Below are 22,126 nucleotides of genomic sequence, written 5' to 3' on the forward strand. Positions count from 1 at the left end.
TATGCTGTTGTAGCTACTGCACATTTTGTACATCTACTGAGGACTGTTGGCTTCCTCCGACAGTTAAAACATGTGCATGTTAGGTAATTGGTGATGCACATTTTGTACCTCGAGTCTTAATTATTATTGATAATTAATACTGATAACAGTAAAGTTTAGTGATGAGGATTTTTTTTATGATATATTAGTGAATAATTATTGAATAAGCGGAAGAACATGAGTGGATGGCTGTTTGTTTTTGTCAAGGTCCTGGGTCGGTGACCCATTGTTTAATATTTTGAATTATTATATCTTTGAGTTCATTTATTATTTCTAGTCTCTCAGTTTGTTCCTGTGTTATGTGTTCCTGTTTATCCTGTTATCCTGTTTATCTTTGCCAACCTGTGTCCTACGTTAATCCATTTTGTTTTGCTTCCTCCCTGTCTCGTCAAGTCTATTATGTTCATCTGTGTCTCCCTCCTGTTGTGCATTTCCTTACCTTGTGTGTGTGTGTATATATAGTGTGTGCTTTCCTCTGTGCCTTGTCAGATTGTCCATTTGTCATCCCCGATGCTTCATCTGCGTACCTCTGCTCTTCATCACGTGCGTATCCTCTCTTGTTCATCATCCACTGCTGTACTTCTTGTGTTTCTCTGGGTTTCAGGTTTCTATAATGTGCTTTCTGTTTATCTCATATGCTTATGTTTAGCTGTCCCCAATTTAAGTTTTTGTTAGTTTTTTTTCTCAATTCCCTTCAACTACACATTCCAAACATTGCCTGTGACAGTTTTCATGTCTTAGGTGAAATGGGAGATGGTCTTATTTGATAATAGATGTATTTGTTCACAAACAAGTATTGTAAAACCTAAAAAAATCCCCTTCTTTGCTCTCTGAAACACTAATGAAGGATTAATCCTCCATTAATGTCATTTGTTGTTAAGAAGTCAACGTAAACAACATGGACAACATGCAACACCTTAAATGAGAGATTTAGGAACAAAGTTTTGATGAAACACGTCCTCCCCATGAACTAAAAAATACAATAAACTTTGACTTGTCAGTATTATAATGACTCTAACTTAAACAATCCACTGAGTCCACTCAAGTACCTGAAACAAGGGGAATACAGCATGTTCTGTCAGACAGCTGTTACCTGGGGACAAGAGGCCAAAGATTTACAAGAGCATTAATACAGTTATAGCGGGTGAGCACATCTCTGTCATTCAGAGAGGCGACAAATCCAGTGTTAGATTTTTAAGCTCACATACTTTGAAATCTATATTTCAGGGGATTTTTGGCACAAGAGTCACAACTTTGAAAAAGTAGCATATTTCTGTATTCATTTCATCTCCAGCTGGAACTATCTTTTGATCCATGAATAATCGCAAGACCAACCTTAAGACCATCAATTCAATAAGATAAAACACAACATGCTGTTATATTTATTTATTCAAAGCTTTATCCTTAAAAGAACAGTACCTCCTACAATTTCACTCAAACATGCAAAATGTAAAATTGTGTGCCTTCAACGTTTCCAGGGTTTCTCTGGGTTAAAGGTGTGTCTTATATATTGTGAAGAAACATACAGTGAAATACATGCCAAACATATTCCAAATAAAAGAAATGTAGCTTAAACCAAGGAGAACAAAAATTTGTAGTTACAAGTAAACAAACACAAGACATTTAAATGTGACCTCTGGGTGGTCTTTTGGGTCCTTAAAGCATATTTCATGATAAATGGCAAGTTGAGTACATCTAGTAGCTTAATCAATAAAAATAAAACAATGCCATTAATAGAACATGTATACATTCAGTTATATGGGTTAATGATGTGCAAACAGTCACCATTTATAATTTAGTTTAGTGCAAGAATCAGAAAATAAAAGCATAAAAATAATAATCCCCAATTTTTAAAAAGATAAACTATATTAGCTAATAGCTGCTTTGAGCACAGAGCTGCATGCTATTCTTGTGTGCTACCTGCTATAATGACTGCTAAGGTGTCAGCTACTGCTGATCACAGACTCGCACAAGCTTTGATATACTGTTTGCTTCTTTAGCTTCATGGGGTGGCTGTAGCTCAGGTGGCAGAGCAGGTCAGCCACTAATCAGAAGGTCGGTGGTTCGATCCCAGACTGCCTCCTGGCTGCATGCCAAATATCCTTGGGCAAGATACTAACCCCATGTTTGCCTACTGGTGGTGGTCAGAGGGACTAGAAAAGTGCTATACAAATACAGACCATTTACAGGCCATTTAGCTTTTTCTTTTTGTTTCAGACTTTGGCAGTTGGTGATCATATTTCATTATTGCATATATTACAGATTTAGATTTCAACAACACTGTGTACCAATTGGCTGTGTTACACTCAGTAATTACTTTAAGTTGTGTGACTGACTACAATATGAAGTTCAGTAAATATTACACTTTGAAGTACATTGTTCTTACTTAATGTACTCTAATACTGTAATGTTTTCGGAGATGCCTGTTACCAATTGGCTAATCCACCACCTTTTATTGTTTATACCGTTTTAAAAAAACAAACAAACATAAAAATGAAAAATCGCCATCGGCCCACCAGGCAAATGCCCGGTATGCCCAATGGCCAGTCCAGCTATGCGGTCAGCTGGTGGCTATCAGGAATCTCCAAAAACATTAGAGCACTTTTGTAAATATGTGATGTCTTGATGAATCGAGCAGATATTTGAAGTTTACACAGCACCATTCTCGCATGAAAATATCTTAAAAGTTTATTTTGTGACCCAGAAAGAGTAATATTTCAAACTCCGCCACTCTGTGTTCCTCCGCCACAGCCTCGTTTGAGTTTTGGACGAAATGGATTCTGGGATATTGCATTTCGACATTTCAAGCTGATTGGAGACCAAAACAGCCAATCAGATTTCGTTGCATCCAAGTCTGTGATTGGCTGGTTTTGTGGCACAAATATAACGGTGTACAGAAAGAGTTGAATGTGCACGGGCAGAAATGTTGAGAGCACAAGCAACACATTGAGAGCAAGCGCAAATGCAAAAACTGAGCGAGAGGGGCTGCTATAATAGCAAACACTGAAATGCATTTTTTGCATGCAGCAATTAAATTTTTTCACTCAAGTTTAGCTTTTCTCCACTCAAAATAAATTTCTCCTCAAAATGCAACACTTGCACCTGCATTTTTTTTTAACGTGCGCTCAGAATAGTGGCACAAAAATAACCCCATATTTTTGGGTCATCTTACACCAAAGAGGAACATGGTTTGGCTGAATACAGGCAGAGTAAAGTAAAAAGTGAAGCAATATTTGAAAAACAATGTATAATATATTGATAACAATGTATAACTAATATCACTAATAACTGATACTGCTGTTTTGGAAACACAATGTGATTTTCTTAATGAAATAAGTATGCAGTGTGGGTGTGATATAAAAAGTAATGCATTGTATACTTACATCACATTTGTCTGTATTGCAGTAATATTGTGCATCATAGTCTCTAAATAAGGTAAATGGTTGCCTGCTACTGGCAAATTAGCTTTGTTTTTCTTTTTACTCAAGTTACATAATCTGTATAATAGAAAATTTTAAAAGAAACAAACAAAAAACCTCCAACTGTTATTTGTGCAACAATAACTTATCTCACCTTGTAGAAAAAAAAGTGACTGGCCTAAAATTTTTGGCAGTGCAACACTGCTGCAAATGCAAACTCAAACCTATTCAAAAATCTGAAAAGGTAAAATAAAGATCAGTAAAGCTCATGAAGATCCGTGGGATCCAGAGCAATGTTCAAGGTGAGTGCATGCTAATCCAAGCAAACAGGTCATATTTTGAGCCTGAATGAGTAAGAAAAGCAATGATGAACTGAAAAGATCTCTTTGGGTTGGTTTTCACCAACTTTGCTGCTGGTATTGCTGGTAAAACGTCAGGTTTAATTTTTTTATGATGATGAGTACCTTTACGGTTGATTGTTTTAGAGGTAACAGACCGTTATGTGACAACGCATCTCTGTAATAGCTGTTGTGAAAAAATGTAAATCAGTGTGTGAGTAAGAAGTAATATGTATCCATCAGTGACTGGTGATCTAAGCTGAACACTTAGAAAAAATGAAGTGGAGTGACTGAAGAACAGTGTCATGGTTGGAATCGGTGAAAACATTAACTTTGTTAAAGAAGTAGGTCTTCCCAGGAATCAGTTTGGGTGAGCTGCAGTGATCATCTGTTTTCAAGATATAAGGGAAAGGCAACGCTTTCACTTTGGCCTTCTTTCCACGGATCTTCAGCACGCTCTTGAACACAATGCTATGCAGAGAGACACTTTCCACTGTCCCGATGCGCACTAAACAGAGACGCACACAAATACATTGCATTACAAACCCCCATAAATTCCTAAACAGCATTTGCTACAATGTTTTGTTTTTTAAATTTACATATAGACTGATGTCCTACTTTTTTTGCAAAGATCAGTTTTGTTCATATTATTCACTGATTGAAGTCTGGATTCTGTAAAAGAACATTATAGACACAGAACAGGTGAAATACATGATCTAAGCTGTGCTATTAAGTTCAAATGACACAAAATTTAGTTCTACTTTGTGAGAGGACTTTTAAGTAGAGATGACAGACCATTATTCATCTTTCTCCGATCCTGTCCTGGTTCATGGATTGATCTCAGCCGCTCAGCACAGCATGACCACAGGGTGGTGTTGAAGTAGAGGTGACCACAGCATCTGAATCCCGTCTTAGCAGAGTATAGCACTTCTCTGTCCTCACTTGAGCAGCAAATGTCCTGGATTTAAAAAGACAGTGTTCTTTATATACATAATTATACAATTATACATAAACATAATTGTTTGGAGTTTTTGAGGAATGTGTTAGTTAATGTCAAGTTCACCCAGTAATGTTGCTACATAAGCTAAAATCAGCTTTGTTTGTCTGTGTAGATTCACAATTCAGTCCATGTTAGTCTTAAGTGACTTCAATAACAGCAAATATGTGCAAATCTAGCAGTGTCATTATGGTAATTAAAGCCAAAGTGTGAATCTCTTATGAGACACTACCCCACCATGCAATCATGTGAGTTATTAAGATCACATGGTTCAAGGTGTGCTTCAAGTGTGGTTTGAAACACCAGGGAAGGGATTTCAAGACTGTCTGATAGTTGGTGTCATAGACCACCACCTCTATTCAGTGATCGTCATTGGACTGCTTTGCTCCTCTCTTAAACCAACTGTTTTTCTGGTGGGATTTTCAAATGAGTGTCTGTTCTCCTTTAGTTATAAATGTACAGCTGAGTCTTATCCTGATGACTTGGCTCTCCTGTGTTGTACCATGCATCTGGGGGATTTTTAGGTTTCTCCTATGTAACAATCTGAGCACTGTAATGCACAGCACATTTTTTAGCTTTTGTTTGGATGTTTTATCCCTAAACTATGGAGGAAATTCTTGTGAGGGAAGGAAGTCTGGTTGGCATAAAGACTATCACTGGTTTAAAGCCAACCAACGGCAGTGGAGTTGAAAGCAGTTTGGAGTGGGCCAATGAGCGAAGTCAATTTTTTTTTTTTACGTGTGACTCAATAACTCCTTTTCCATTAGTACCTATTCGGATCAACTCTCTACGAATCGAAACAACTTGACTCGGATTGACTGGTTTTCCATTACAACCCACTAGTTCCTTATTTGTGTGCTTGTTGTCATAGCAACATATCTGTGCATTGCACATTGCAATTGATATGCGACACGAATGCTCCAACAGGTGGACTTAGGTGAACTTCGAAGCAGACTATGGATTTTCGCAAACGAGATACTCTCATGACTCATTAAGTGTTGCTACCTACCACCCAATTCGTGGCAACCAGTCTGACGACGTCATATTTTAGTACCTGTTTGGATTGCTTGGAATCTGGGCTGAGCAGCTACTAAAAAAGCACCTGGACCCAATGGAAAATCCTGGAAACTGTGACAAACCATGCCAAGTCAATTAAAGTAGGTACTAATGGTAAAGGGGCTTATGGGTCCAGCTCACTGACACCATGAAACTTCTTGTTTGAAAGCTTTGGTTTATTATGGTCCATGTGTACTAGGAACATCTGCAGACAATGTACTGACTCATCATATACCCAGATGGGAGACATCAAGCGGACTTCAAAGATGTGTAAGAGGAATGACCACTATTAGGTCTCCAGGTATCCATGTCCATCTTTGTAACATATTATAATCAAGGCTTAAACCTGCAACAGCAACCACCCTTTCATCTCTCCCTCTCCTTCCTCACAGCAGCCAAGCCTCCTGTGAAAGTATTTTGCACATTTCCTCCCCCAAAGTGTCCTTGGATCATTGTCCACATGTCACAACATAGGAAAGACAGTACATCAGAACAAGACTCAGCGGTGCATTGGCACGCGCCTTCAAGGATGTTAATAGTTACATTTTTAGCTAAGAAGATAGATGGGTTGAGGACTGCATGGGAGCACATTTGCACTGGTTGGAAGCCCCTCTCCATATTTTGCATACCTCCTCCCACAGAGTGTGCTTGGATCATTGCATGTTGTAGGAGAGACAATAAAGTTGAATTCTATTCTATTCCATTCTCTTCTACTCTAAGATCTTATGACCTAATAAGGTGTAAGACATGATTACATAAACAAAGAGTAGATCTTGAGATAGCATCAGTAATATTAACTCTACCTGTTGCTTTTGCAGAAGGGATCCGCAACACTGTGCGTCCTGTCCATGCTCATCTAACAGTGTCAGATTGTACAGTGTTCCTGCACAGCACTTCATCTGTGGGTCTTTAATGTTGTAGGCTTTAATCCCACAGCAGTGAATATTTTCCAATCTGGAATGTCTGGGTGGAAAACAGAGGTAACCGTTATGATTCAATAAGGACAGTGATAAAGATGTATGCCAAAAAGATTCTGAATTAGATGACTCTTGTCTTATGTATTAACTGGATCTCACTCTGGAAGATACCTTCTTAACTTCTTCAACAGAGTGTTGGCAGGAAAAAAAAGATTTTCATCTATACTTAACTCAGATGAAAATACTGAAAATTTATAATGAATTATAATTTTATCTCCAACAATATTGATACCAAAAGTGCTGTCTGTGCCTCCTCCAGTGAACGTGCAACTTCAGACAGCACTGCTAAAGATAGGCTTACATAGATGCTCCCCTCATTAGCAGCTGAACATAAACTGTTGATAATGTTCACATCATGGAACATCAATTTATTTTGTGACATCAGTAATGCTTCCGTTTCATAAACATTAACATGCTATGGAGTTATCATATTAATGTCAGCCATTTAACTCTTAGCAGTTACCCTGCAGCTACATTAGCTGCTTGCTTAGTTATAATTAAGGTAGTGGCTGCTGGCTATGGCTATGTGTAATGCTGCCGCTGTTAGTAAGTAAAAGTAAAATGTACTTATTAAGCAATTTTACAGATGAAAATCAATTTATAATAAAACACAAAAAACAGACATAACAATGTAACAATCTAATGGATAATAGAATAAAACATAAAACCAGAAAATAACATAAAGGTGTTGTCACTTTGACAGCTACTCCAACTGGAAATAAGCTTGATTAGAGCAGCCAAGACTCAACCAGTTCATCTTGTAAAGAGCAAACTATAAAAAGAAAAAAACTGAAATCTTAATGCTATTTGCTGCTGAGTAGGGCGATAATTTAAATAATAACCTCTAAAAAGAAAGCCAAAGAACATAATTATGAAAAGACATGCACACATGAACATAGCCCTTAACAATAAACTTTAACTAAAACAGGGCCAAACCCAGTCAGAGACTACACAGACTGAGACAGAAATTCTCTGGCACAGTAGCTCAGTGCATTTTAAAGTCACCACACTGAAAACAAAGTGGGGATAGGGTTTGTGCACAGCTGGAGCATTTGCGTATCGCAGACACATATACATTCCATGAAAAGTAATTTTCCCATGCCACTCCTTTCTGAGTTTTCCTCCACCCTCTCTCAGAAAACATTAAATTAAGTGGTTCCCTTTAGCACAGCTGTCCTGAGAGACAAAATGCAATCCAGCGATACATACCAACTAAATTTAAAAAAAGAAAGAAGTTTGTTTCACCAGATTTCATCAGCAATACAATACAACTCGAAACAGATTTCTTCTTTCAGCTGATCCCTTTAGAAGTTCCCACACTGGATATTCCTTACCATCCTCTTTTTTTTTGCACCAAATCTTTGCATGTCCTCTTTAGTACATACATAAATCTTCATGTGAGAGTAATGTCTTTCTCTTGCCTGGCAGTTCCAGATTTAACATTCTTTGTCCAGTATATCGACAATCCCCCCTATGCACATGCCTAAACAGCCTCACCTCTCTAACTTTGTCTCAAAAATGCTTGACTTGAGCTGTCCCTCAGGACACACACACACACACACACACACACACACACACACACACACACACACACACACACACACACACACACACACTCACCTGTGTCCGTTACAGCAGATCTCAGCATCAGGCTGGTAAATTTCTGTCCCACAGCAGTGTTGTCCCGGGCTGCCATGAAACTGAGAGCAACATATGGTCCCTTTAGCTGGGTCATAAGGAATACCCGTCTCTGAACATTCCTCTCCATCATTTCTGTTCTCATACAAGGTGTTATTACAACAGAGAACTCCACGTTGTGCTGAGCCAAACGGTGTGTCCCCACAGCACTTGAAGAATCAGAAATAAAACAGTAATGTGTGCAGCAATGCAGAAACATCCTATATATCAGATAGAAAACACCCTGAGTAACCATGTAAAAGGAGCGGGGTGGAGCTCCGAGCTTTCTCATCAAAGTGGTACAAAAACAGCTCTTTTTTTTCACTGGGATCACTGGGTTCGACTGCCGTTAACTCTACATTGTATTGTTCTTTGCAGCAATTGAATCCTGCTCAAATTTACCTTTAATTCTGGACCTGTGCTATCCAGAATGCTTTCTAATCAATTATCTTATTAAAAATCTTGCCAGAATGGACTTATTATATTCTTCCTTTTTCTGTAAGCAAAAGAAAAAGAGCTGAAAGCTGAAAACAGTGCTTATAGCTCATAGCCTTCACTGGAAACAATTAGATTTTTCTAGAGATTAAGCATTTTGACTTGCATTAATAGAAAAAAGTCAGCCAGCTGGGCAGGCCTGGGAAAAGCAAACAATGTATTGAGTGCATTACTTGATTGATCCAAGGCTTCTGCACAGATGAACAGCCATCACAGCAGACTTGGTTTCCCACCTTGGAATTGCTTTGACCTAAGGAGGGGTGTGAGGGTGGAAAGGGTAGATGGGAACATTTGGGGATGAATTATCTATGGAAAAGATGACTCAGAGGATTTGCGGTCTTTTGTTCTGTTTTTAAATTTGTTTTTGCCAAAATAACATAATAAACACATCCATCTTTGCCATTCTTGTGCACTGCATGTAGGAATTCAGTATAAATGAATCTGAAACCAAACCCAGCAAGAAACCACTGTGACTTCCCATCCCTAGTTTACACTATACACCCTTTGGATGGGTACCAGAAATTTTGACTGGGCCTTGTAAGTTAATGTTGGAATGCTACTGCTTCTATTTAAGTGGCTACATGCACATTTATAAATTAAGAAAACAGTATATGCCATATTATTGTTTTTACTGTGGTTTGTGAGGCCCAGTAAAGCCTATAGTAATAAAGACTATAAAACAATCAAATAAATCACATAAATGCTGTTATTTGGATGATTACTGTCACATAGATGACAAGGAAAGAGAAAGACTCTTGGATGAGGAATAATGACTCTCATAAACAGAAAAAGAAAGAGGTGCACTACACAGTAAATTCATTAACTTATCTCGATATAAAAAAAAAACACCTGTGCTATCAAGAAGAAAACAAATAAAGCTGAATTTTTCAGCTCTAACTCCCATCTTGACTATTGATCTATAAGATTTTCTGAGATAATGTATTTGGACCATTAAGTGACTTCAGCCTTATTCACTCTGGTGGTAGGAATGTATTTTTTTTTTTTTTTAAACAGTTTTTTCAAACATTACATTTGCTACTAAAAAGTTGAGTAAGCACAATTTTTTGACAGAACTAATTTTTAAGTTTTTAAAATGCAAGACCCATTTAGCTTTAGGTCTAAAACAGATTTCAAAGATTTAACTTTGTAAAATGCCTTCTCATCTGGTTTGTAACATTTTTTTTTCTTTTCTCCTGAATGCAACTTTTGTTTTAAATGAAGTGAGGAATGTCTTTCATTGACATGACACCCACTCCATCCTGCCTAACATCTGTTTTCCAGGACATAACTCCAAGTCTCCAGCCTCTTTTCCTCACTCTCTCACTACAGAGCACATATTTCACAGCACTGCCTGAACTCAGGCTGACCTGTTGTCCTGTCTATAACCATGGCCAGCAAGAAGGAGCTAAGAGCGGATCCCTGCTTTTTTTGGCACGAAGCAATAACTGCAGCTCACTGATCATCACCTCTCCTCTTAACCTCTTTTCCACAGCTAGATGATATAGCTCATCAACTTTATCCTTCTGTAGTTGCTATTTAATGGTTGTGGTTTACCTTTGTTCTTGAAAATTAGTGCCTATCCACTTCTTATCCTTTCCTCAGGCCTCCAATCACTCTCTAGGATCATACTGTCAGTCTGTTTAAAAAAAAACGCTGCCCTCTACCCTAGACACCTCCATACAACTAAAGGAGTTATGGCTCTGGGATGGTGGCCCAGTGTTCTGTGTTTTGTATTATTCTTGTTAATCTTTGATTTCCTCATGATTTATCATTGCTAGTCTCTCAGTTTCTGTGTTTCTAGTTCCTTAAGTCTCCCTGTCTCACCACGTCTAATTAGGTTCAGCTGTGTCTCCTATCTGTTGTGCATTTCCCTCATTACCTTGTGTGTATATTTAGGGTGTGCTTCCTTCAGTTCCTTTTCAGACTATCTGCTTGTCATCCTTTGTTTTACCTGAGCTCCCCTTCTTCATCCTCTTCATAGCTATCTTCACTTCCTCCTTACCAGTCTGCATTCCCTGGTTCACTAACTGCCCTCCATTCATCTTTATCTCTCATTTTCCATTTTAATCCTTAATACACTACTACCATTTAATCATTAGTAATTATTAAACTCTGGCTTTCTCTCTTCTCTATCCCCTCACCCCAACCAGTTGTGGCGGATGGGTGCCTCCCATGAGTCTGGCTCTGCTACAGAGCTCTTCCTGGTAAAAGTACCACTGTTGCCAAGTGCTTGCTTATAGGATAATGTGTAATTGTTTGGGGTTCTTTCTAATATTATAGGTTCTTTACCTTGCAATATAGCAACCTGATAACCCCAACCGATTGGACAGGCAAACCGCGAGTGGACATGGTGGACCCAACGTCACATTTTGCCATGATGGTGGGTTAAACATAACATGCCTTGAAACAAAGGTTGATATGAATTGATGCTATATAGAACACTGAACTGAATTGATGACCAAACCATTTTTCTGGTCATTGTAGACTGGTGGCAGTGACCACATCAAGAACCTGGAAAGACTCATCCTTGATCAGCTCCATATATGAACCTCTTTCAATTCGCTTACCAGCCCCGTCTTGGAGCTGATAACGCCGTCATCTACCTGCTCAACCATGTCTATGCCCATCTGAATCAGCCAGCAAGGACTGTGAAGGTCATGTTTTTTTTTTACTTCCTCAGTGCATTCAGTACCATCAGGCTGACCATCCTGTGTGAGAAGCTGACAGCAATGCAGGTAGATGCCTCTCTTGTGTCCTGGATTGCTGATTACCTGGCTGAAGGTTCATGTGTGTCTTCAAAACTGTGTCTGACGAGATGATCAACAACACTGGGGCTATTCACCCTCTACACCACTGATGGGAGACACTGCACAGAGACCTTTAGAAGTTTTCTGATGAGTCTCCGGTGGTTGAATGCATCAGTGAAGGTGATACATTGACGTAGAGTACCAGGTACTCGACCACACATGGACTCCTTTGTTATGTGGTGCAAGCAGAATTATCTGGAGCTCAACATTACAAAGACCAATGAATTGATTGTGGACTTTAGGAGGATTATGAAACCTGTGACCCCTGTTTCAATCCAGGGACTCCATGTGGACATAGTATGTATAAATACGTTAGAGTACACATTGACAATAAACTAGACTGGGCTAAACACCACTGCACTCTTCAGGAAGAGACAGAGGTGGCTGAAGTCTGTTAATAATTGCTGAACAATGCTCAGGATTTTTTATTGTTCTGGTTACTAGTTAATGACTTGGATCAACTGTGACCACATCATTTCCTCGAGCCGTCATAAAGTATTGTGTAGCCTTTTTCCACCAACTAGAATTTTGCAAAGATACAAAATGCCAACTGAAATTCAGTTGAATATCAAATGTAATTTCTAAGATGTGCATGAAATTGTATTAGACAAGTTCTGACCTTCAAGCACAGCTGACTCCTCTGAACAGCAAGATGAATTCTTCAATTGTACTTCAGCACTTTCCTTTTTCCAACAGCAGCACTCGGTCTTTGTGTTGAACTGGTCATGATAACAGCACTGGTGATCTGTAGAGTTCCTTTCAAGGATCTTCTTATCATTAATTGGACCACAACACAGCTGCTTTTCCACATCATATGTCTCTGTGGAAAAAGAACCAGATACTAGAAAATGAAATGCATATAGTGTACTTTATGCATAATTAAGTTAATGTTAAACTTTTTTAAGGAAACGGGTTTTATATGTTCCTCATACAACAGATCATTTAAATACTTTTTTTTATAGTGAAATACTTGTATTTTGATTAGCTCTGCTTACCTTTATCACAACATCTGTGTTGTGGTGAAGATTTGGCAACAACAGTTGACTGACAACATAAATGCTTATGTATGTTGAAGGTTGTATTTCCACATAAAGGAGCTGTAGAGTCAAAGACCAGGTCAAAATACACACATCATTCATAGTAACCAGTATAAATTTCCTTTAGAAGAAGAACAATAGGAGGCAGAGCCTTCAGCTTTCAGGACCCTCATATGTGGGGGACAGATTTGGGAGACAGACACCCTCCCTGCTTTCAAAGATTAGGTTGAAAACTTCGTTTTTGATAAAGCATATAGTTAGGGCTGGATCAGTTGACCTTGAATCTTGCCTTGAGTAGTTCTTCTTCAGTCACATTTTCCACTACAGGGAGTGCAGAATTATTAGGCAAATGAGTATTTTGTCCACATCATCCTCTTCATGCATGTTGTCTTACTCCAAGCTGTATAGGCTCGAAAGCCTACTACCAATTAAGCATATTAGGTGATGTGCATCTCTGTAATGAGAAGGGGTGTGGTCTAATGACATCAACACCCTATATCAGGTGTGCATAATTATTAGGCAACGTCCTTTCCTTTGGCAAAATGGGTCAAAAGAAGGACTTGACAGGCTCAGAAAAGTCAAAAATAGTGAGATATCTTGGGGATGCAGCAGTCTCAAAATTGCAAAGCTTCTGAAGCGTGATCATCGAACAATCAAGCGTTTCATTCAAAATAGTCAACAGGGTCGCAAGAAGCGTGTGGAAAAACCAAGGCGCAAAATAACTGCCCATGAACTGAGAAAAGTCAAGCGTGCAGCTGCCAAGATGCCACTTGCCACCAGTTTGGCCATATTTCAGAGCTGCAACATCACTGGAGTGCCCAAAAGCACAAGGTGTGCAATACTCAGAGACATGGCCAAGGTAAGAAAGGCTGAAAGACGACCACCACTGAAGAAGACACACAAGCTGAAACGTCAAGACTGGGCCAAGAAATATCTCAAGACTGGTTTTTCTAAGGTTTTATGGACTGATGAAATGAGAGTGAGTCTTGATGGGCCAGATGGATGGGCCCGTGGCTGGATCGGTAAAGGGCAGAGAGCTCCAGTCCGACTCAGACGCCAGCAAGGTGGAGGTGGAGTACTGGTTTGGGCTGGTATCATCAAAGATGAGCTTGTGGGGCCTTTTCGGGTTCAGGATGGAGTCAAGCTCAACTCCCAGTCCTACTGCCAGTTTCTGGAAGACACCTTCTTCAAGCAGTGGTACAGGAAGAAGTCTGAATCCTTCAAGAAAAACATGATTTTCATGCAGGACAATGCTCCATCACACACGTCCAAGTACTCCACAGCGTGGCTGGCAAGAAAGGGTATAAAAGAAGAAAAACTAATGACATGGCCTCCTTGTTCACCTGATCTGAACCCCATTGAGAACCTGTGGTCCATCATCAAATGTGAGATTTACAAGGAAGGAAAACAGTACACCTCTCTGAACAGTGTCTGAGAGGCTGTGGTTGCTGCTGCACGCAATGTTGATGGTGAACAGATCAAAACACTGACAGAATCCATGGATGGCAGGCTTTTGAGTGTCCTTGCAAAGAAAGGTGGCTATATTGGTCGCTGATTTGTTTTTGTTTTGTTTTTGAATGTCAGAAATGTATTTGTGAATGTGGAGATGTTATATTGGTTTCACTAGTAAAAATAAATAATTGAAATGGGTATATATTTGTTTTTTGTTAAGTTGCCTAATAATTATGCACAGTAATAGTCACCTGCACACACAGATATCCCCCTAAAATAGCTAAAACTAAAAACAAACTAAAAACTACTTCCAAAAACATTCAGCTTTGATATTAATGAGTTTTTTGGGTTCACTGAGAACATGGTTGTTGTTCAATAATAAAATTATTCCTCAAAAATACAACTTGCCTAATAATTCTGCATTCCCTGTAATGTATTTATATTCTACTCTGCTTTCGTTATTATTAACGGCTCTTTTCCACATCATGTTGTTACGATTCGGTGTTGTCAGTGTTTTGTTTTAGACGTGACGGTTGTGTTTCCTGCTTTACTTTGAAAGTCTGTCTTATTTCAGTGTGTTCAATTTACGCTTCCTTGTCTCGTCAGTTCTGATTTGCCCCAGCTGTTTCCCCCTCCTGTTGTCCATTCCCTGATTGCTCCCTCTATGTATTTAAGCCCTGTGTTTCAGTTTGTCATGTTTGCGATCTCCCCCCCCCCCCCCGGTTGTAAATAGTTTGGTGGTTTGATGTAAATAAATGTCTTATTTTGCTTTGATGTAAGTAGTTGTTGATACTTTCGTTTTGGGACTTTTTTTGTGGAGACCCGTAGTAGTTTGTTTGTTTTGTTTTTTTTCCTTATTTTTATTTTTCGTGTGTTGCACGCCGGTTGCCTAGGCCGGGGTGTAACAATGTGTTTTGTCCTGTCTTCCTCTCCTCACCCCATATGGTCACGCCAGATGGCCACCCTTCCCTGAACCTGGCTCTTATGGACGTTTCTTCCTGTTAAAGCAAAGTTTTTAATTCCCAGTGTTGCCAAAGCACTTGCTCATAGGGGGTTATATGACTGTTAGGGTTCTCTCTGTTTTCTTTTAATTATTTTAGGGTTTCACCTAACAATTTAAGCACCTTGAGGAAACTGTTGTTGTGATTTAGTGCTAAATAAATAAAACCTAATTTAAAATTAAATCGAATGAGTCCGAATAGAATAAAACACAGACCCTCTAAAAATTTGGTTAAAAACTTTTCTTTTTAAATGAAGCATATAATTAGGGCTGGATCAGGTGACCTGAATTCTTTTGTTGTGCTGTTATCTGCCTCTTAAGTCTGATGTCATTAGCCATTTCCTTGTCCATCCATCCATCCATTTTCATCCGCTTTGTCCGGGGCCGGGTCGCGGGGGCAGCAGCCTAAGCAAAGAGGCCCAGACCTCCCTCTCCCCAGCCACCTCCTCCAGCTTATCCGGGGGAATACCAAGGCGTTCCCAGGCCAGCCGAGAGATATAATCTCTCCAGCGTGTCCTGGGTCTGCCCCGGGGCCTCCTCCCGGTGGGACATGCCTGGAACACCTCACCCAGGAGGCGCCCAGGGGGCATCCTTGTCAGATGCCCGAACCACCTCAGCTGGCTCCTTTCGATGTGGAGCAGCAGCGGCTCTACTCTGAGCCCCTCCCGGATGGCCGAACTTCTCACCCTATCTCTAAGGGAGAGGCCAGCCACCCTTCGGAGGAAGCTCATTTCTGCCGCTTGTATCCGCGATCTCGTTCTTTCGGTCACTACCCACAGCTCGTGGCCATAGGTGAGGGTAGGGACGTAGATCGACCGGTAAATTGAGAGCTTCGCTTTTACACTCAGCTCCCTCTTCACCACGACGGACCGGTGCAGCATCCGCATTACTGCAGCTGCAGCCCCAATCCGTCTGTCGATCTCCGGCTCCCTTCTCCCATCACTCGCGAACAAGACCCCGAGATACTTGAACTCCTCCACTTGGGGCAGGAACTCATCCCCGACCCGGAGTGGGCACTCCACCCTTTTCCGGCTGAGAACCATGGCCTCAGATTTGGAGGTGCTGATCCTCATTCCCGCTGCTTCACACTCGGCTGCGAACCGCTCCAGTGCGAGCTGGAGGCCCTCACCCGATGAAGCCAACAGAACCACATCATCAGCAAAAATCAGAGATGAGATTCTGAGGCCACCAAAGAGAAAGCCCTCCGCCACTTGGCTGTGCCTAGAAATCCTGTCCATAAAAATTATGAACAGAACCGGTGACAAAGGGCAGCCCTTGCGGAGCCCATCACCCACTGGGAACGAGTCCGACTTATTGCCGGCAATGCGAACCAAGCTCTTACAACGGTTGTATAGGGATCGAATGGCCCTTAGCAATGGGCCAGACACCCCATACTCCCGCAACACCTCCCACAAGACACCCCGAGGGACACGGTCGAATGCCTTCTCCAAGTCCACAAAACACATGTAGACTGGTTGAGCAAACTCCCATGCACCCTCAAGTATCCTCGAGAGGATAAAGAGCTGGTCCAGTGTTCCGCGACCAGGACGAAAACCGCATTGTTCCTCCCGTATCCGAGGTTCGACTACCGGACGAACTCTCCTTTCCAGCACCCTGGCATAGACTTTCCCAGGGAGGCTGAGGAGTGTGATCCCCCTGTAGTTGGAACACACCCTCCGGTCCCCCTTCTTAAAGATGGGGACCACCACCCCGGTCTGCCAGTCCACGGGTACTGCCCCTGATCTCCACGCAACATTGCAGAGGCGTGTCAACCAGGACAGCCCTACAACGTCCAGAGCCTTCAGGAACTCGGGGCGGACCTCATCAACACCAGGGGCTCTGCCACCAAGGAGTTGTTTAACTGCCTCAGTGACCTCGCCCCCGGAAATTGGCGGGTCATTCCCCTCATCCCCAGACTCTGCTTCCTCCTCGGAAGACGTGTCAGTGGGATTAAGGAGGTCCTCGAAGTATTCCTTCCACCGTCTGACAATTTTCTCAGTCGACGTCAGCAGCGCTCCGCCAGCACTATACACAGTGCAGGTAGAGCACCGCTTTCCCCTCCTGAGACGCCTGACGGTTTGCCAGAATCTCTTCGAGGCAGTCCGAAAGTCTTTTTCCATGGCCTCTCCGAACTCCTCCCACACCCGAGTTTTTGCTTCAGCCACTGCCCGAGCCGCATTCCGCTTGGCCTGTCGATATGTCGGCTGCCTCCGGAGTCCCACAGGCTAACCAAGCCCGATAGGACTCCTTCTTCAGCCTGGTGGCTCCCTTCACCTCTGGTGTCCACCATTTGGTTCGGGGATTACCACCACGGCAGGCACCAACCACCTTGCGGCCGCAGCTCAATGCAGCAGCTTCGGCAATGGAGACGCTGAACATGGTCCATTCGGACTCAATGTCCCCAGTCTCCCTCGGAATGCTGTTGAAGCTCTGCCGGAGGTGTGCGTTGAAGATCTCGCGGACTGGGGCCTCTGCTAGACGTTCCCAGCACACCCTCACTACGCGTTTAGGTGCACCAGGTCTGTCCAGCGTCCTCCCCCGCCACCTTGATCGATCAGTTGACAGCTCAGCCCCTCTCTTTACTTGAGTGTCCAGAACATATGGTCGCAGGTCTGGTGATACGATTACAAAATCGATCATCGACCTACGGCCTAGAGCGTCCTGGTGCCACGTGCACTTATGGACACTCTTATGTTCGAACAAGGTGTTTGTTATGGCCAAACTGTGATTAGCACAGAAGTCCAATAACAAAGCACCGCTCGGGTTCAGATCAGGGAGGCCGTTCCTCCCAATCACGCTCCTCCAGGTCTCGCTGTCGTTACCCACGTGAGCATTGAAGTTTCCCAGCAGGACAACAGAGCCTCCAGGTGGAGCACCCCCCCCCCCCCACCCCCCAGGGACTCTAAGAAGGCTGGGTACTCCAAACTGCCACTCGGCGCATAAGCGCAGATGACAGTCGGGGAACAAACCCTCTCATCCACCCGGAAAAACCCCAACGTACTGGCAGCAAGCCGAGGGGATATTAGAATACCCACCCCAGCCCGCCGCCTCTCACCAGGGGCAACTCCAGACTGAGACAGAGTCCAGCCCCTCTCCAGGAGACTGGTTCCAGAGCCCAAGCCATGCGTAGAGGTGAGCCCGACTATATCTAGCCGGTACCTGTCAACCTCACGCACTAACTCAGGCTCCTTCCCCACCAGAGAGGTGACATTCCATGTCCCTATTGCCAGTCTTGGCAGCCGGGGGTCAGTCCGCCAGGGCCTCCGCTCCTGGCCGCCACCCGGCACACAATGCACCCGACCCCTATGGCGCCTCCTGCGGGTGGTGGGCCTGCGGGAGGATGAGCCCATGTCTCCTCTTCGGACTGTGCCCGGCCGGGCCCCGTGGACTAAGGCCCGGCCACCAGACGCTCGCCCTCGGGCACCCTCCCCGGGCCTGGCTCCAGGGCGGGGCCCCGGTAACCCTATCCCGGGCAGGGTAAACTGTTCCCTCGATGTTCTTTTCATAAGGGTCTTCTGAATCGCTCTTTGTCTGGTCCCTCACCCAGGACCAATTTGCCATGGGAGACCCTACCAGGGGGCAAAAGCCCCCAGACAACATAGCCCCTGGGATCCCTGGGACACACAAACCCCTCCACCACGATAAGGTAGCGATTCAAGGAGGAGCTAAAGTCTTTCATCTTTAATAAAATGATCATAGAGCATAGAAATGTGCTATATAAATAAAATTTTACTTACTTACTTACTTACATTTGTAGGGTTACTGAAGTTTGGCTAACTGGTATGTAATGATGTACTACGTGACCGCTAGCGACACAGCTATGTTAGCATAATATAAACAAGCTAACTTTTTTTCCACTCGATAAAGGTTAACATGAGTTTTCTCGGTGGTCAGGAACAAATGTAATGTCGCATGGCAGGATGCTGTAAAAGGACCAAACTTCAGCCAGGAGAACAACTGACATAATCCATCCACAATACAAGGTTAGTCATTCATACACTGCTGCATGGGCTGGGCTGTAGTTACATCCTAAGGTTTTAAAAACTGAGCTTAAATAAATGATTAGCGGTAATAAAAGCCGAGGGAGGTCAACAGTGATCACTGACTGTTTTAGGAGCTTTTTGAGATTAAATAGAAGAAAATACAAAACATTAAACATGTTAACAACACAAAAGCCATATTAAACGCAGACTACTTTAGGCCCTGTTGAAATCTCCCAATTCTTTGAATCTTTGGGCTGAAGGAAGGACAATACTCGGTGTATAAATGCTCAATCAACAATCATTTATTTCCATACAATTCAACACAAAGAGCATTTGAACCATCATGATGGGGAGACATGCCTGAAGAGGGTCACAGCAAGTCTCAAAATGGTGACGGGTTTCTCAGCCTTTTATAGCTCCTAGCGGCCCCCACCTAGTCGTAAAAGACCAAACATTAACATTCTTTCTCTCTTACGGCGCCTAAGTTATGACCTCGGCAGTTGTTTCTCTGCTTTCTGTAAGGTGGGGGTGTGGAATGTGGTCTGTCTATCTCCCCTGTCTTAGACACAGAGTCTCCTGCTTGCAACCTTCTCTTCATGATTCAACAATTAAGCATGTAATACATTCCCAGCAGATCAAGGATACAGAGTGATGCACACTTATCTAATAAACTAATAAGTGAATATGTTCTTTTAACTCAAAAGTATAACGAGAACTAAACTACATACAGATCACACACTCTATATTAAAGGGTATAATATGATCTACAGCAGTATCATACTTCAACTACTTTGATTACATATATAAGGTAACATATGATAACAGAATAATATCACAGCCCGGAAGTAGGATTCCGACTGGATCACTTAACGACTGGATAGTTAGGACTGGATCTGTATCAGGTCACCCTGAATCCTCCCTTAATTATGCTGCAATAAGTTTAGGCTGCAGGGGGATTGCCACGATGCATTGAGTGTTTATTCTACACCTCTCTGCATTTAATCATTACTTATTCATCTCCGGCTCTCTCGCCCAACTAGTCACAGCAGATGGCCGCCCCTCCCTGAGCCTGGTTCTGCTAGAAGTTTCTTCCTGTTGAAAGGGAGTTTTTCCTTCCCACTCTCACCAAAGCGCTTGCTTATAGGGGTCATATGACTACTAGGGTTTTCTGTTTTCTTTGTATTAATGACTGAATGTAGTGTAAAGCGCTTTGGGGTCCTTAGGGACTAGTAAAGTGCTATACAAATGCAGGCCATTTACCATTTTACCATATTGAAGGAACTGAACTGAATTGAATAATTCAATATCAGCTTGGACTTGGGTGTACAACAGTCCTCAAATGCATTGCATTGGTGATGCCACGATCCTGAGCTCTGTTTTTGTCAGTCATATTTCTGAAGTTATTTGTCTTGTCTAAACAATTGGCCTTGTTCGTTCTTCTTACTTGTTTTTAGCTGCAATTACCATTTAGATGTGAACATTTCAAGCCAAAAACACAGAGTAAAATAATATTATATCTTTTCAGTTTGTACAGTTAAAAAAAAACCCAAACAACAAATGTTCTGTTTTGTGCTATTCTAGCTTTGCTTTAGTTCACCTTTGAGGTTTAATAATCTCCTACCTAATGCTTTCATGTCGCCTAGTTCTTATTATTTGTGATCTTTTTCTACTGGGAGAGTAACACAAGGGGTGGAGCCCAGGGCTTTAAACTTATCAGTTTGTTGGGAGCATTACTGATGCAGTGGCTTCATGTTCACTGCAGATATCATGGATAGTTAGGTACTCTGGTATCCGTCACAGTCCATGTACTGAAGATTTCACTTGGCGGTAAATTCCTTGTTGTTATGGTGCAGTTGTATAGAGCAGTATAGAGCAGTTGTCAGCCACCTCCTGTACATGGATGACATCAAGCTGTATGCCAAGAGTGAACGAGACATCGATTCACTGATCCACACTACCAGGCTATACAGCAATGACATTGGAATGTCGTTCGGACTGGAGAAGTGTAGTCGGATGGTATCAAAGAGAGGGAAGGTAGTCAGAACTGACGGGATTGAACTACCAGAAGGCAACATTGCAGACATAGAGGACAGTTACAAGTACCTGGGGATCCCGCAGGCAAATGGGAACCATGAAGAGGCCGCTAGAAAGGCTGCAACCACCAAGTACCTGCAGAGGGTCAGGCAAGTCCTGAGGAGTCAGCTGAATGGTAAGAACAAGATCCGGGCCATCAACACGTACGCCCTGCCCGTGATCAGGTACCCTGCTGGGGTAATAGGCTGGCCAAAGGAGGAGATAGAAGCCACTGACATAAAGACAAGAAAGCTCCTTACCATGCATGGAGGGTTTCACCCCAAGTCCAGCACCCTGAGGCTGTACGCTAAGCGGAAGGAAGGGGGCCGGGGACTGGTGAGTGTCAGCACCACAGTCCAGGATGAGACAAGGAACATCCAAGAATACATTGGGAAGATGGCCCCAACTGACCGAGTGCTCAGTGAATACCTCAGGCAGCAGAAACCCAAGAAAGAGGAGGGAGACGTGGAACCACCATGGAAGGACAGGCCCCTGCACGGTATGTACCACCGGCAGATAGAGGAGGTGGCTGATATCCAGAAATCCTACCAGTGGCTGGACAAAGCTGGACTGAAAGACAGCACAGAGGCACTAATCATGGCAGCACAAGAACAAGCTCTGAGTACAAGATCCATAGAGGCTGGGGTCTATCACACCAGGCAAGACCCCAGGTGCAGGCTGTGTAAAGATGCCCCAGAGACAATCCAGCACATAACAGCAGGGTGCAAGATGCTAGCAGGCAAGGCATACATGGAACGCCATAACCAAGTGGCCGG

The 22,126-nt window shown here is 42.5% G+C and overlaps 1 protein-coding gene across 1 annotated transcript; it reads right to left on the minus strand.

Moving 5' to 3' along the window:
• Positions 1-4,050: 4,050 nt before the first annotated feature.
• Positions 4,051-20,911, minus strand: LOC146618894 (uncharacterized). The gene is made up of 9 exons (XM_085370131.1): positions 20,899-20,911; positions 12,801-12,902; positions 12,425-12,625; positions 9,172-9,248; positions 8,447-8,673; positions 6,653-6,812; positions 4,592-4,754; positions 4,415-4,468; positions 4,051-4,304 (listed from the first exon to the last, which is right to left on the minus strand). The coding sequence occupies exons 1-9, from the start codon at positions 20,909-20,911 to the stop codon at positions 4,051-4,053; spliced, it is 1,251 nt and encodes a 416-aa protein (XP_085226257.1).
• Positions 20,912-22,126: the final 1,215 nt, after the last annotated feature.

The sequence above is a fragment of the Diplotaxodon limnothrissa genome, linkage group LG14 (genome assembly GCF_057381915.1).
Source record: "Diplotaxodon limnothrissa isolate DT_005_m linkage group LG14, D_limnothrissa_male_GT1.1, whole genome shotgun sequence".
Taxonomy (NCBI): domain Eukaryota; kingdom Metazoa; phylum Chordata; class Actinopteri; order Cichliformes; family Cichlidae; genus Diplotaxodon; species Diplotaxodon limnothrissa.

What these genes read in the sequence shown, in the direction of transcription:
- LOC146618894 (XM_085370131.1), bottom strand. An exon ending in ATCTGCTGTAACGGACACAG is followed by an intron (nt 6,813 to 8,446) that starts GTGAGTGTGTGT and finishes TTTTCCACCCAG; the next exon opens with ACATTCCAGATTGGAAAATA. An exon ending in CCCTTCTGCAAAAGCAACAG is followed by an intron (nt 4,755 to 6,652) that starts GTAGAGTTAATA and finishes TTTTAAATCCAG; the next exon opens with GACATTTGCTGCTCAAGTGA.